Source organism: Oreochromis niloticus, linkage group LG12, assembly GCF_001858045.2.
Source record: "Oreochromis niloticus isolate F11D_XX linkage group LG12, O_niloticus_UMD_NMBU, whole genome shotgun sequence".
Taxonomy (NCBI): domain Eukaryota; kingdom Metazoa; phylum Chordata; class Actinopteri; order Cichliformes; family Cichlidae; genus Oreochromis; species Oreochromis niloticus.
In genome coordinates, this window is record NC_031977.2 from 21952157 (window position 1) to 21966305 (window position 14149).

The window sequence follows — 14149 nt, forward strand, 5'->3', positions numbered from 1 at the left end:
TAGAGTAATTTGAAGTAATTGAGCATGCATCCTTAGTATGCCTCTTTAAATGAAGTTTCAGTTTTAATTCCTAGTTTTGAGTTGTGTAGGAAGAAATAAAGTAATCCTGTTTGCCCAGAGCTACACGAGTCACAGCTGAGAATAAGAGGAGTAGCAGGAGAAACATGGGGGTAAGAATGGAGAGCTATATCGAGGGGACACAACGGGGTGCTTTTGAAGCTGCCAAGCTGTATTTGCAAAAGCTGCTTCATGGCAGCTATGCTTCTCCTAGGATCCTTACATGTACCCGTATGCAAACTGAGACACCCATACACTCCTACCTTTAAAAAAAGTTTTTCAGGAGTTCAACCACAGGAAAACTTAAAAGTTCTTTCAGAAAAGAATTTCTGAATCCTAGACAGAAGATTACTATGATTTATTTTAGTAGTCTTGATTAGCTTAGTTAAAGGAACCCCGAAGAAGAACGGTAACATTATTAGTCTTGTATCTGTATAGAAGGAGTTAACCCAGCTGTCACCTCCTACCAGTCAATCTGAATCATTTCTATTCTGAGATACACGTACTCTGTTCAGAAAGTCTGTGTTTGAAATGTCATGCTGACTTCACACTATCCTTTGAGATAGCTGCTTAGTCGTGAACCTCTAATAACACACAACATTTTTTGTCATTTATCCTCAGACCCCATCTTCTGAGAAAACAGGATAAAAGGTGTATTTTAAAATGATATAAAAGGTGCCGTACATGCTTTATGCCTGTATGTGTGCCCATGAAACCTGACACAACCACTCACTCACTTGGAGCGTTTGCTGACTGCTGTTTCAATACTAAATGGTAACATCCATCTAAGTCTTTCCCCCACTATGAAAGATGGTTTTGAGAGCACTCACTATAAATGATGCTTCTCTTGGTACAATACACTTTAGTATTGGATTTTATAGAACTATACACTTTTACAATACATTAGTTTGTACATATCTAAAGTCAGGTAAATTTAGTTAATAAATAAACCCCTTAGTCTGGTGAGGCTTGCTAGTACCAAATTGGATCCACTTTTATCTTCTGAACTGCCTTAATTCTTCAAGAGTTGAACAGCCATGAACTGTTCATATAATACAGAATGTATACTTTCAGATTGTTTATGTCAAATTTTGATCCTACCATCCTTCTCTCTGCCTGGTCTGCTGCAAAACTCAATGTTTTTATAATCTTCTACTGTCCAGTTTTGGTGACCCCATGTAAACTGTAGCCTCGGTTTCCTATCCTTAGCTTACAGAAGATCCACCCAGTGTGGTCTTCTGCTATAGCCTATCTGCTTCAAGGTTTGATGTGTTGTGTGCTCAGAGATGCTCTTCTGCATGTCTTTGTTTGTAGATAGTGGTTATTTGAGTTTCTGTTGTCCATCAAAGAGTTTGAACTTTATCCTTTGACCTCAACAAGGCATTTTCACCCAGATATCTGCTGCTCACTGGATATTTTATCTTTTTTTGACCATTCTTTGTAAACCCTAGAGATGGTCGTGTGGGAAAATTCCAGTAGATCAGCGAAATACTTAAATACTCAGTCCAGCCCAGCCCATCTGGCACCACCAACGATGCCGTGTTAAAAGTCACTTAAATCACCTTTCTTGGTTTAAACAGCAGGTGACCGATTTCGATAAGTGCATTGAGTTGCTGCTGATTAGATATGTGCGCTAATGAGCACTTGAACAGATGTCCCTAACAAAGTGACCAGTGAGTCTAAATTTCAAAAATGTTGTCCTGATCATCTTTCCCTGAGGATTCAGGGTTTTTTTTAACTTATGTGAGCTATAGATCATTAAAATCTCTGATGGTAGTTGGTGACGCGTGAAAGGTGAACAGTGACATATTGCTCAATAAAATCATATATGCTTTTTGGCCACTCACATTTAGGATGAGCTAATGAGACACTAAAAGTGTCTAAGTGTAAAGGTATTATAGGTTTATAGCTGTTAAGAGAGTAGGATAGAGATTATCTCACATTTTTGAGCTTTTAGATCAGTGCTCGCCTTATGGTCAAATAAGCTTAAAGTTTCTGTAATATTAATCTGCTTCTGTCTTTCACACACACACACACACACATATATGTATATGCATATATATATATCCATATAAAGACTAGGAAACAAAATGACCTTTTCTAAAAATCTGCTCTACGTGATTCGATTCCCAGCTCAAAATTTTGGGAACCTTAACTCTCCAGTTACATTAATATTTTATAAAAGTCACTTGTGCAGCCAGAAATCAACATAAAAATTGTTCTGAGACTGGACAATGGCTTTTTTTTTCGGTGAATTAATCGGTCCTCCATGGATATTGCCAGTGTGAAACCCCAAATCCCCAAATACCTTCTGCGGCTGGAACGATTCACAAAGGTCATGTTTTAGAAGCTATTGAAGTCCAAGATACTGCAGTCACGCTCAGGCATATACTCGGACGGTTTTTGGCACCAAAAAGCATCTCTGCCTGCTGCTTGCTTTCATTCATGAAAATGATTCATCTCATCTTCCCACGCACATTCCCATGCACAGTAATTTCTTAGGAATACTGTGTTGGCTTATTATTTCGATCATTTCATTATAAAGTTTCTTTTTCATAACAAAATAGCTGTTATGTAATTACAGTGGCAGATACTTTTCTTCAGGTTACCTGATAAAAAATGAAATTATTACACAACCACTTTATGTGTGACCATTTACTGAAAAAAGTCAAGAGCCATGAAAGATTGAAACATTTTAAAGACATAATTCATGATACCATGTCATCCATACAGTATTCGTTATAATGCCTTCGGGCTTGTGCTAAAACCTGGTGTCAACAGCAAATCATGCAAAGAAGGATAACAGAAAACATATAGAGGGGAAAACGAGATGGTACATTTAAAATAAATCAAAGGGTATACAGGAAGGGAAGATGGAAAAAAACAAGAATCCAGTGGATATAGAGAAGGTGGTGAGATAAAGAGAGAAAGAGATTATGTGGGTGTCAGATATATTATTGAGGCTGAGCTAAGGGAAGTGGGAGACATGAGAGCGTTGGCTGGTCTGTGCTGATGTAACCACAATCACCACAGGTATAAAAAGGGGGGGGGGAGGGGGGAGTTCTAACTTGCTTGAGTCACTACAAAGAGAAAGGGAATCGTGTCAGTCATGACCGTGCGTGTACGTGCGCATTTGTGCATAGCTACAGTAAATGTGTGCAAAAACACTGTCGTCAGTAAGCAAGTGTGTGGGTATGAATAGAAAGGCTACCCCACACAGCTACCTGAGAAGAATGGAAGAGCCAAAGATAAATGTGTCCTGTTTTCTGTCCTGGTTAGTACACAAACAAATAGATTCTCTCTGTCTCTCTCTCTCTTTTGTTTTTTTTAAAATGTTTTTTGTTTTCTTGTTTTTTGAGGGCTACAATTGGAATGACAACCTTTCTTGAAAAACATATAAAGCAGAGCCAGTTTGTGTTTTACTGTTGCAGAACAAGATTTCAGAGGACAAGGCCAGAAAAGCTGTTTATAACACAAGAGGAGGATAAAGCGATTTTATATTTGAAGACAGACAAGCCACTTTTCATTGTAATGTGTTCCCGGCAGCATCTTAATGGGAAAGCCTGACAAGCATTTTGTTCGCATTCATCACATCTTTTCAACAGTATTTATTGCAAAAGCAGGTTACTGTTTTTTGCAACGTGCATCCAAATAGTTTTTTTTTTAGTTCTTAGTTATTTAAAGTGTATTAAAACATCACCAGACAGTGGAAGACAGCTCTGCTCACCTGATGCTTGCTAAGACCTAATATTTCAAATGTTACTTAATATATGATTATTTATAAACTGGTTTTCATATATCAAAGATTTTCTTATCGCAGTGATTTGGAATTTGTTATTTTGATGTTTTCCAGTTCACAGCAATTTCTTGCAGTTGATCCGACCATGTGAAGATCAGATCTATGCCAAAGCATCAGATCAAATCCTGTTAATCCAATGATAATCGTTCAGGATGTGCTTTGCTGTTTTCACAGCTTTTTCTCCTGCAGCAAAGAGCCGCTTTTTTTTTTTCTTATACCGTGATTTTGACTCTCTTTTGTTTTCTTACTTTTGCTGCAGGTGGAGAGGTGCCTTACACCACCCTAGCTACAAGGATGATGATGGGGGTTTGGTGGATGTTTGCTCTAATTGTCATATCCTCATATACTGCCAATCTAGCAGCTTTCCTCACAATCACGCGTATAGAGAATTCTATACAGTAAGTATTCAACTAATTTTTTTCACCTACTGTTTTTAGTGGTAGCTACCATATTGGCTGATATATTGATTTAAATTTTTTCAAGTAAAAACTGCCACCTTTATTGTATCCTTATTGTTGTCATATTTAGGTATATTTAAACCTATGGAGTTAAATGATTCTCAAAAGAGTTACAAATGTGTATTGAATATTTTGTGTGTAATTTTGAGTATCCACAATTGCATACTCCAGTCCACACATGAGTATAGAGCAGTTTGAACACATACAAATGCATAGGGCTAAAACCTGCATAAATACGGATCATTTACACACTAATCTGTAAGTCTAGCTTCACAAATCTTTTCATTTTCACTTTCAAAAAGGTTCCCGTGCAACTGTCTAAAAATACTTGTGACTTTCTGTTCATTCAAATATCGGGAAATACGTGTGCACCAGTCACCTGATCATCATGCCACATGTGCTCGTGGGGTGCTGGGGTTTTGAGACTCTTTTCACACTATCAGTTTGGTACAGATGCACAAATGTGAAACATCTGTTTTACTTGAAATAACCCAGGAATACAAAGGAAGCTTGAGTTTTCCACTAGCACTTGAACGCAGCTTAGATTTGTGGATCTGTGCCAAGCTGGCAGTGTGAAAAGAGTAAGAGCCTCAAAACCCCAGAGCATGTGTGTTGTGATTTATGCATATCAGGCGACTGGTGCGCACATATTTGATTTATCTGTAAGTGAGCGAAAAGAAAGTCGCAAATATTTTTAGATATTTGCACGCACGGGAAGCTTTTTAAAAGTGAAAGTGATCAGACTGGTTACGTTGAAAACTTGAGCTTGAAAATATTTAATTGTAAATGGTTTCGACACATTAATTTTAAAAATAATGTTAGGTGTGTTCAAATTGCTTTGTATCCACGTGTAGATCGGTGCATGCGTTTGTAAGTACTCAGAGTTACACACAGATTAATTGTTTTACACATTTCTAAATCTGGTTTATGCTTTTGGATCATATCATACATATTTGTAACCTCTTTAAGACTCATTTAACTCTATGTAAAACTGCACAGCACATCTAAATAGATGCACAACCTCTGTACTGCAAAGAAAGTTGAGCCCAAGGCAAAAACTACATATATCCATATAGTGTATTTGTATAAATGTGTGCTTGCAGTTATGGTTGCATGACACCACGCACACATCTTTCTGTTGTCGAGTATACATGACAAATCATGCCTAACACACAGACACACACTGCAGGCTCCTTCAGTGTGCTGAAATCCATTATATCACACAGCTTTAATACATGAGAGGCAACTCACAAGCATGCATGCACATGCAGATTGCTTCCACACACACACAGTTAATTCTTTACCCTTTCTTTTCTCAACCTCAGTCCTCCATTATATCATCTGTCTCACATATGTGTGTGTTTGTGTGTCCGTGTGTGTTCTACTGATCAAGGTAGGAAGAAAAAGTGGCAAAGAGAGTTAGAGAAACAGTCAAAGTATGCTGAAATTGTTTTAAAAAGTGTTTTTGCAATTTATTTATTTTTTTTGCCTAGGTATCAAGGCAACTGGAAAAGCTGCCTACGTTCATTGCACACACACAAACACGCACACACACAGACATTTCCTGAAGCGCTGTGCCCTCTGTTTATCTATCCTTGTGATAATATGTTTGCCTGCTTCTCTCCTGGTGGCACTAGGAAACGCTCATCTCTCATTGGACTAATCAGCATGCCGAAGCATCCGCTATGCCCGGCAGTGCCACAGTTAATTGTGCTTGGCTTTGGAATAAACAACATTTATTTCTCTAAATCTCACCACTATCTGTTTCTTAATTTGGTTCTGTCAGTTTGTTTCTCTGTCATTCTCTTTTCTGTCTCTTTTATGTATTTAGAAGACCTTTCCTTTAGTTTACTTTGGTCACACTGCGCCCCTCATTCATGCTGTTGTTTTTTCTTCTTTGTTCCACGTCCTTCCGCCCAGCCTCTTGTAAAATCTGTCAATCTATAGTTTCTTTCTTTCTTTCTTTTGTCTGTCCTCAATTGCTTTTTGTTTGTTTGTTTTTCACTTTGCTGTCATTAATGAGTGGCTCTCAGTTTGCTGCCTCATTCAGCATACATTGAGCTAATTAAGGATTTCCATAAATTTTAATGCATTATCTTTAGTGTGTTGACTCTTCTTGGGTCATTAGTGCCATAATTACCAACTAAACAGCAGCACCCACATGGCCCAAGGCCTCCAAAGATGGGTTTTGGGGATAAGTAGTGAGAGGGAACATTCCTAAAATAAACTGAGAGTAATTGTAAAGTGTAACAAAATCTCAATGGAGAGATGAGAAATGTAGCCATGCAGAAAAAAATAGCAGTCTGTGATGTTGTGATTAGCATGCACTTTTATCTGATAATCCTTGATTAACATATTATGCAGATGGAATTAGATTGAATGCATTTGTGTGATTGAGAGAGCGAATTAGTTAGTATGGAAAAGAGCAAAAGAGCGCACGCAGGGGCAAGAAAGGAAGAGAAGGTCGGGGGAAGAATGGAGGCATTCCTCTCCTCCTTAGTGTCTCCTATCAGGACAGACAGGATTTTTAAGTATTAATGCCCTTGTTTCATCCTGAAAATGAAATAACAAGTGAATGCTCAGAACTCTCTCTGGACTATTTCACGCTTGGATGTTTTCCCTCAATTTCAGTGTGAATCCTTTAGGAAAACAGTGAGAAATGGCAGTGGAGAGTAGCAAAGAGAGGGTGCTAGAGAGGAATGTATGAAGGGAGAGACAAAAGGGGAATAAGCATTATAAAGTGGAAATGAAGAGCGCAAGTGCGTGGAAGAAAAGATGAGATGGAGAAAACGGGAGTAAAGAGGCAAAGGTTAGAGATGGAGAAGGGAACAGAGAGAGAAGAGGAGCGGAAGGAAGCATGGTGAAGGGTTTTGGGAGTGGTGATGAGTCAGAATGGGGAATTTATTTTTCAGGGGTAAAAGTGAGGTGAGAGACAGCAGAGCGAACAGAGAGAATAGATGGAGCGGAAGAATTGGTTAGGATGGGAAGACTAAAAGATGGATGGAGTGTTTGAGGATAAAGCGCTTCTTTCCTGGCCCAGCCTCGTACAGGAGGAGACATATTTTATGGTTGATAAAGATTGCCAATAAAGTCAATCAGGTCATTTCACACTTGCTTGTGTGAATATGTCTGCTGGCTTTATAGTTACAGGTGACTCTTCGGTGGCTGTTGCATTCTTAGTAATCAGATAAAGCGGCACATTGTCCACTGGCAGATATTGATTAGATTACGTAAAGCTTAAGTAAGAAATGCATGATATGAAATCTGATTTGATCTGCTGTGACTTGGCTTGTACGTTCATTCTGCTTCTGACATCGGTGTCCCTGAAAAATGAACACGAATACAAAATATTGCATGCTGCACCAGCACTTCAATGATATTGATGATCTGATCAAAACATAGAGACTGAAATGGCCACACAGATCAAAAGAACTTCCGGGATTTTTAAATTATGAAACAATAACGATTTTCAATTTAGCTAACCAAATGTGCCACAGCTGGAACCACTGCCACTTCAGTCCGAGTATCGATTGCCTATTCCCGTGCACAGTATAGTTAGCGGTTAATGTGTTTCTGATAAAGGCTTCTACATTTACAGATTCATTCTCCTACAAAACCATGTAGCCGCGATCATCTTTCAAGTTCATTTAGGCCAAATTAGCACCAAAATTAGAGTTTTTGGAGCTGACGATCTTATTGACAGAAGCTTTTAGCAAAGATGACCAGGTGACCAAATACGCAGAAACAAAGCTATGCACACAGGAATTATTCCTGCACATATTCAGATTAACCTGCTATTAAAAGGGACCCTGTCTAGCTATTCAGTCTTTAAATCATTCTCTCACCCCGACACACGCACACACACACACACACACACACACACACACACACACACACACATTCGCTATTTGTCACACAAAACATTTAGCTGCTTTTCACTCCATTTACTTGCTCATTGAGCTGCTTAGGGGTAATATAATTGGTTGCAAAATGAGCTAGCATACACAGGACAGAAACACAATTTTGTGGACACACAGATCCACAGACACACACACAGAAATTAATTTCACATAAAACACTCACAGAAAGACAGTTAAACACATAATGCATATAGGCATGTAGGAATTTAATAGTGATAGAAAAAAATAAATAAAAATAAGTGTTATAGATACTTCTTAAGTTTACAGATTTTGGTATGACCACTATGCCTTCATCTAATTTTTTAAAAGTAGTCTTCATGAATAGTTCGGGCTTCTTTAATGACTGTCCAAAACTCTTCTTTAAATGTTGGCTGCTTTTTGATCCATTCTCTGTTAATGTCATCCCACACAGCCACCCTACCACTCAAACCATAACTCAACGAGGAAGTCATGTAGGATTGTTTTTTTAAATTGATATTGAAAAGTTTATATAATAAAAGTCTTGGATGACTTTGAATCTCAGTGACCTCTGACCTCGAGGTCAAGCTCAGAGGTCAAATTCTTTGAAAATTTTCTGAATGTGATAACTTGAGAACAAGGTGGCGTAGGATTTAAAAATCTATACCATAGGTGTACCTACAGGAGGCTGAGGGGCACCACTGGCCCCCGCCAGTATTTTTCGACTTCATGAACCACACAATTACACACATTTTCAGTTTTAAGGTTTTGTGTTTTCCTTGCCTTGTCAATCGTGGAAATATATGCGGTGGTTCTTCAAAAAAGGGTAAACCATATGAGATCTGTAAATTTCAGTTGTATGCTGGATACTATCCTTGCAATGTCTCATTATTAATCAAAATAACCAGTGAAACCAACACAAACCATTTTTATCTGTTTTTGGGGGTTTTTTTCTTCCAAATGAACTTTGGTCTAATCTAATGGAGGCCTAATGCATGATTCTCTCTCTCTGTCTCCTGCACACGCACCATTAAAGAACAAGCTTAGAGTTACTATGCAGTGAAAGCAATTCACAAAGGGGGAATCCCGGTCAAAGAGTGTGCTGACAGGCGTGCATATTCACGGGGGAGCGGTGGGGAGGGGAGATTATTTAGGCCAAAGATTAATTGGCGGAAATAAAAGATTCATGTTCATGGCAAAGTTCATTAAAATCTTCAAAGGATTTTTTTTTCTTTAGAATGGGTCAGCGAGATATTTGAGGAGGGCTAGAGCCAAGGGGGAAGCGCAAGAGCTGTCCCTTCCATATTATTTCACACGTGTGTGTCTGTGTGGGTGTGTATTTATCAAAATGAACAGTGTAGTAATATTGCAAGCAGTAGCTACTTATATTTGTGCCCATTGTAAGTCTGCTTCGTGGGTGTACTGTATTACAACTGAATTAATGAAGTAAGATAATATATACTTGTTGTTCTTCATTAAGCAGGACATGTTGAGTGTTTTTGTGCGCATGTTTTGTTTCCCAAACGTTTGTCTCTCAAATCCATGGGTGGTATGTAGCAACCATTTAACAAACAAACAGTAATTAGTTCTTGTAATGGTTCTCCATTACATTTCTCAGCGGCCAAACTCTTTGAAAGGCAACCCAAGCACCGTTGCGTTATAATTAACAATAGCTTGTGTATTCCCCCAGAGGTGACAATTTATGGGTGAGAGGTGGAACGAAGGAGAAAGGAAGAGAGAGAAAATAGAAAAAAACTTAAGACAGATGAACTTGTATGTATGGGTGTGTGTTTGTGTTTTTCACTTCTTTATGAGTGTTTCCATTTTCTTGGTGTAGTTCTAGAAATCTCGAGTATGTGGTTATTCAAGCCATCTTATTAAGCTCCGTGAACTGAGTGCTACTGTTGAAACTGGTTTCCAGTCACATCTTTTCATACCCATTTGTCGTGGCCAGTTCCCTTTTTTTTAAAAAAAAAATCCTGAATGTCAATTAAATGTCGCTGCCAACTCCGGTCCTTAGAAAAATTAATGGCTAGGTGAGTGTCTGAACCCACAGTACAGCTGGCCACTCCATTTATACTCAATTTGTACCATCCAAAATCCCCCCTTTCCAGCCCCTCTTAGGTATCATGGGGAATTACCAAGACAGCAACAAAAGACTGATTATTCACCATGTCCTGTCGAGCCAAACTCAAAGCGCCAAAGTTAGGATTTAATCTAGTCAGTGAATGGATAGTTGATTTAGGTGTTTTCTGCTTCAGCCGGGCAGATATAGTTATATGCTTCGTGATAGGAGTTTCATGTCAGGCTGATTCCATCAGAACTGTACCGTATACGTAAAAGTGCAGACCGAGCTGTGTAGTAAGCTTAGTAATGTGAAGTGAGTGAATAGAAAGCTGAAACCAGTGTTTTGCTGAAGTGCAGTTAACCTGGGGTCTGATCGTTTCTGTGATTTTAATACCACCGTCATTTGGAAAGGTATTTTACAGAAGAATTACCCAGAAAGTATAAAATGAAATCGTAGTGTCTACTATTATTACGAGCACTTCTAGAACAAGAGTGATGCTGTTAAAAAGTACTACATCTACAGTCATCAAGGACCAAATGTGTATCAATACACAGGTGAAGGATCTTTCAGGCTCAGACTTTTTTACAGTTGATGGATGAATGAAGATGATGTGAATATTAACCCTTTTCACCACCTGTGTCTCTGTAGGTCTCTGCAAGACTTATCCAAGCAGACAGAGTTGCCTTACGGTACAGTGCTGGACTCTGCAGTTTATGATCAGGTGCGCTCCAAGGCTATGAACCCCTTTGAGAGGGATCCCATGTACTCCCAAATGTGGCGGATGATTAACCGCACAGGAGGAGGCGATAATAACGTGGAGGAGTCAAAAGAAGGCATTCGCAAGGTACGTCTTTTCATTTTTAATTATTGTTTTTGGTTTTAAATTAAATAAACTTTGGCACACATAAAATGATTGTGGTTAATGAAATAAACACCGGAGTCGAGTCATTCCCCTGATAGGGTTTGAATGAACAGGACAGGTGGAGAAGGGCAGCAGCATCAGTGCAATAATTTGAGCTAATTGGAAACATAATTTGCTATAATTTGATCCTGTCATTTTTGAAAACATACATACCAAAAAATTGGTTGTAGAGTGAACTTTCCCTGAAGGGCCAAATGACATCTACCTCAGAGGAGAGGATTTTATTTATGTATTATATATTCTTTGTGACATATCTGCACAAACATATTTTTTGGATTATGTTATAATTCAAGTTACAGTTTGCCGGTGGTGTTAAATATCTCTTCTACAATATAAAAAAAATAGCAAGGATTAGAGGATTAGGGGGATTTGAGTACTTATAAATCAGCTTTTACTGTTCACTTTAAAAACATACAGATGGGTGTCAAATTAAAAGAAATGCCGTGAGTCCCCTGGTGAAGTGAAGTGGTGAAATGTGTGAGAAAAAAAAATTAATGCAAAGTTTTTCTGAGTGTTCGCCGTTATCCTGTGAGAAAGCATTGTTATCATAAAACTATTTTATTCTGATGTCAGTGGTACCATCTAGTTCCTTAGTCTCTCTGGGGGATGGGGGGAGGTCACTGAAGGGTTTATTGGGTGTAGAAATGATGTGAATCACATGATACTGGTATGGCTGTTACCACCTCTCACCACAAATGAGCACTTGAGATTTTGAATGTTAGACAGCACTCTCCATCAACATCATCAAATCACCAAATGAGGAAATGTGCTTTGGAAGAATAATGCTCATCGGTCCAGCAGAGATCCAGAAACTTGGAGAATCAATGCCGGGCGGGGGAGGTTGAAGCTGCTCTGGATGCACATGATGGGCTAAAATCTTACTAAAACACATTATATTGGCTTTTCACTTTATTTGTCACCCTTCTGCATTTCATGGTATAAGGCAGCATTATCCCTAAAAAAACAAAAACTGTTGTGGCTCGATCTCTCTCCATGAATCACCCGACATCTTTGCTCTCCAAGAGGGCAAATTTACTTGAAAGCATTGCTGTCCAGCATATTGTTAAATGTTCAGACTCATCATAAAATGTGTCATGTGACTAAGGCGCACGTCACACACTGTGCACGGATGTTTTTGGCAGCTGGAGTAGATTTTCACGTTCTAAAGGTTTTCATGCTCCTTTGGCTGCTCATAAGAAGGAAAGAATTTCAAGTTTAGCTATCATGTATTTTTAACACAGTGATATTTGTGGCCATTCGTCTTTAGTGTGCGTATGTTTGGATGTATTATGGGTATTGAACAATTTCTATTGTTGGGATCTTGGCTTTTAAAAGTTTACCAGACGTTTCCTATCCTTTCCATTCACTGTCATTACTGTTTTTATGTACTTTTATGTATTACCCAGTCATTTTTATCAGGTGCAATAATATGCAGACTAAAGTTTCTCATTTTTTTTCTTACATAAGTTATGCAAATATCAGTGCCCATTCAGCATTTGGTAGTAATGCCTAATTCATAATGCGTAATACAGAGAATTGAAGATGTTTACCGTATGGTCTACAGTGCATCCTTACAAAGCACCGACTCGGCCCTGTTTTGACATGCCGCTCATGTTACAGGGTCGTCTGTGTTGATAGGGGATAAACGATGTTAATGATACACAGATAACGTTCGCATGACTAAATACTTAATTCCCTTGGTGATTACCCAGCATCATAAATACCTGACTGCTGCATCTCATTTGCATGCATCCCACTTTCTGTTTGCATCGTGCTTCGCTCTTCCAGAGGGTCCCACTTTATCCTTTCTCCTTCCAGAATATATTAGACTTGAACCGGAGCCAGGATTGGAAGTGTTGGAAGGAGTGATGAAAGTGGCACACAGTAGTTTTAAAATTATGCATTAAATCCAGTGTCTAATAAGATGTAAGAGTGGAACCATTAACACTTACTAAGAATCATTTTTTGTTGGTGATGCAGTTTTTAAAAAAAACACATGTATACCTAATTATTAGTATCCCAAGAAACACAAATAAGGTAGTATTTTATTGCAAAACAGGGCTGTTTGTTGCACCAGCAAAAGTATTTATCACCTTCACTACAAACTTGACACCGACAGCTTGAGAAAACACGCTTACCTAGTGAGCTGACATCTGTGATTCTGGCATAATGGGTTGAGAAATAGTGGCACCAAAGACAAATCACACCTCGAATTTTCTGTAACGATTTTTTAAAGGATTTTAAAATTGTGGTATTTCTGCAGCACATGGGCTACCACAAGCTAGCATGGTACAGAGAGATCATGAATACACATTGTCATTTGATGGCTTTGCTAGGGAGACAGTCCTGTTCACAAACCACGGTGAAACCTGTCATTACTGCAACACATAAGATAATAGTGTGCTCTCCCGCCACTCTGGATATTTGGTTCACATGAAAACAGCAGGTCATAACTGTGGCGCTCGCCATTAAGGTTGACAAGACCAAAGTCAGACTCTGATTGGCTGCAGGAGGTTGTGGGGAAAAAATCTGCTACACCCTGCGTGCAAATCAGTGGAATACCACAGTTAACAAGAACAACTCGAATGTGAAGTATCACTGCAACTGTACAACCCAGGGGAACACCTGAACCTCCCTATGTGATGCAATTCAGACACAGTGTGCACGCTTTAAATGAGTTCATGGCCAGAGACACTGTCAGACATCATGCTGTTGCGGAAATGTAAAAGTCCAGTTCCTGCTAGCAGACTGGGTTGGAGCGACTCATAAATATATATCAAGAAACAGTTCTTCTGGGCAGTGCTTCAGTAATTATCAGCTGAGACTGAATTCTCCATGATAAGTAAGTCATATGAAAAAAAAAGGGCTGCTTTTCAGACGCAGCGCAGTGGGAGGAGGCAGGACTGACAAGAGGCAGGACTGGATGAAGGTTTTTGAGAGAGGATCTGCTTTTTCATGGATAAATTC

At 38.8% G+C, this 14149-nt stretch overlaps 1 protein-coding gene across 3 annotated transcripts in view; it reads left to right on the forward strand.

Moving 5' to 3' along the window:
* The window catches only part of grid2 (glutamate receptor, ionotropic, delta 2), a 483691-nt gene that overhangs the window by 403349 nt on the left and 66193 nt on the right, over positions 1-14149 (forward strand). For all 3 annotated transcript variants that reach the window (XR_003213195.1, XM_005452094.3, XM_005452093.3), the window contains exons 12-13: positions 4116-4254; positions 10909-11104. Coding sequence is in view for 2 of the 3 variants with exons in the window: in XM_005452094.3 (XP_005452151.1) it covers positions 4116-4254; positions 10909-11104 (335 nt within the window). In the remaining variant the exon portion in view is untranslated. The remainder of the gene's footprint in view (positions 1-4115; positions 4255-10908; positions 11105-14149) is intronic.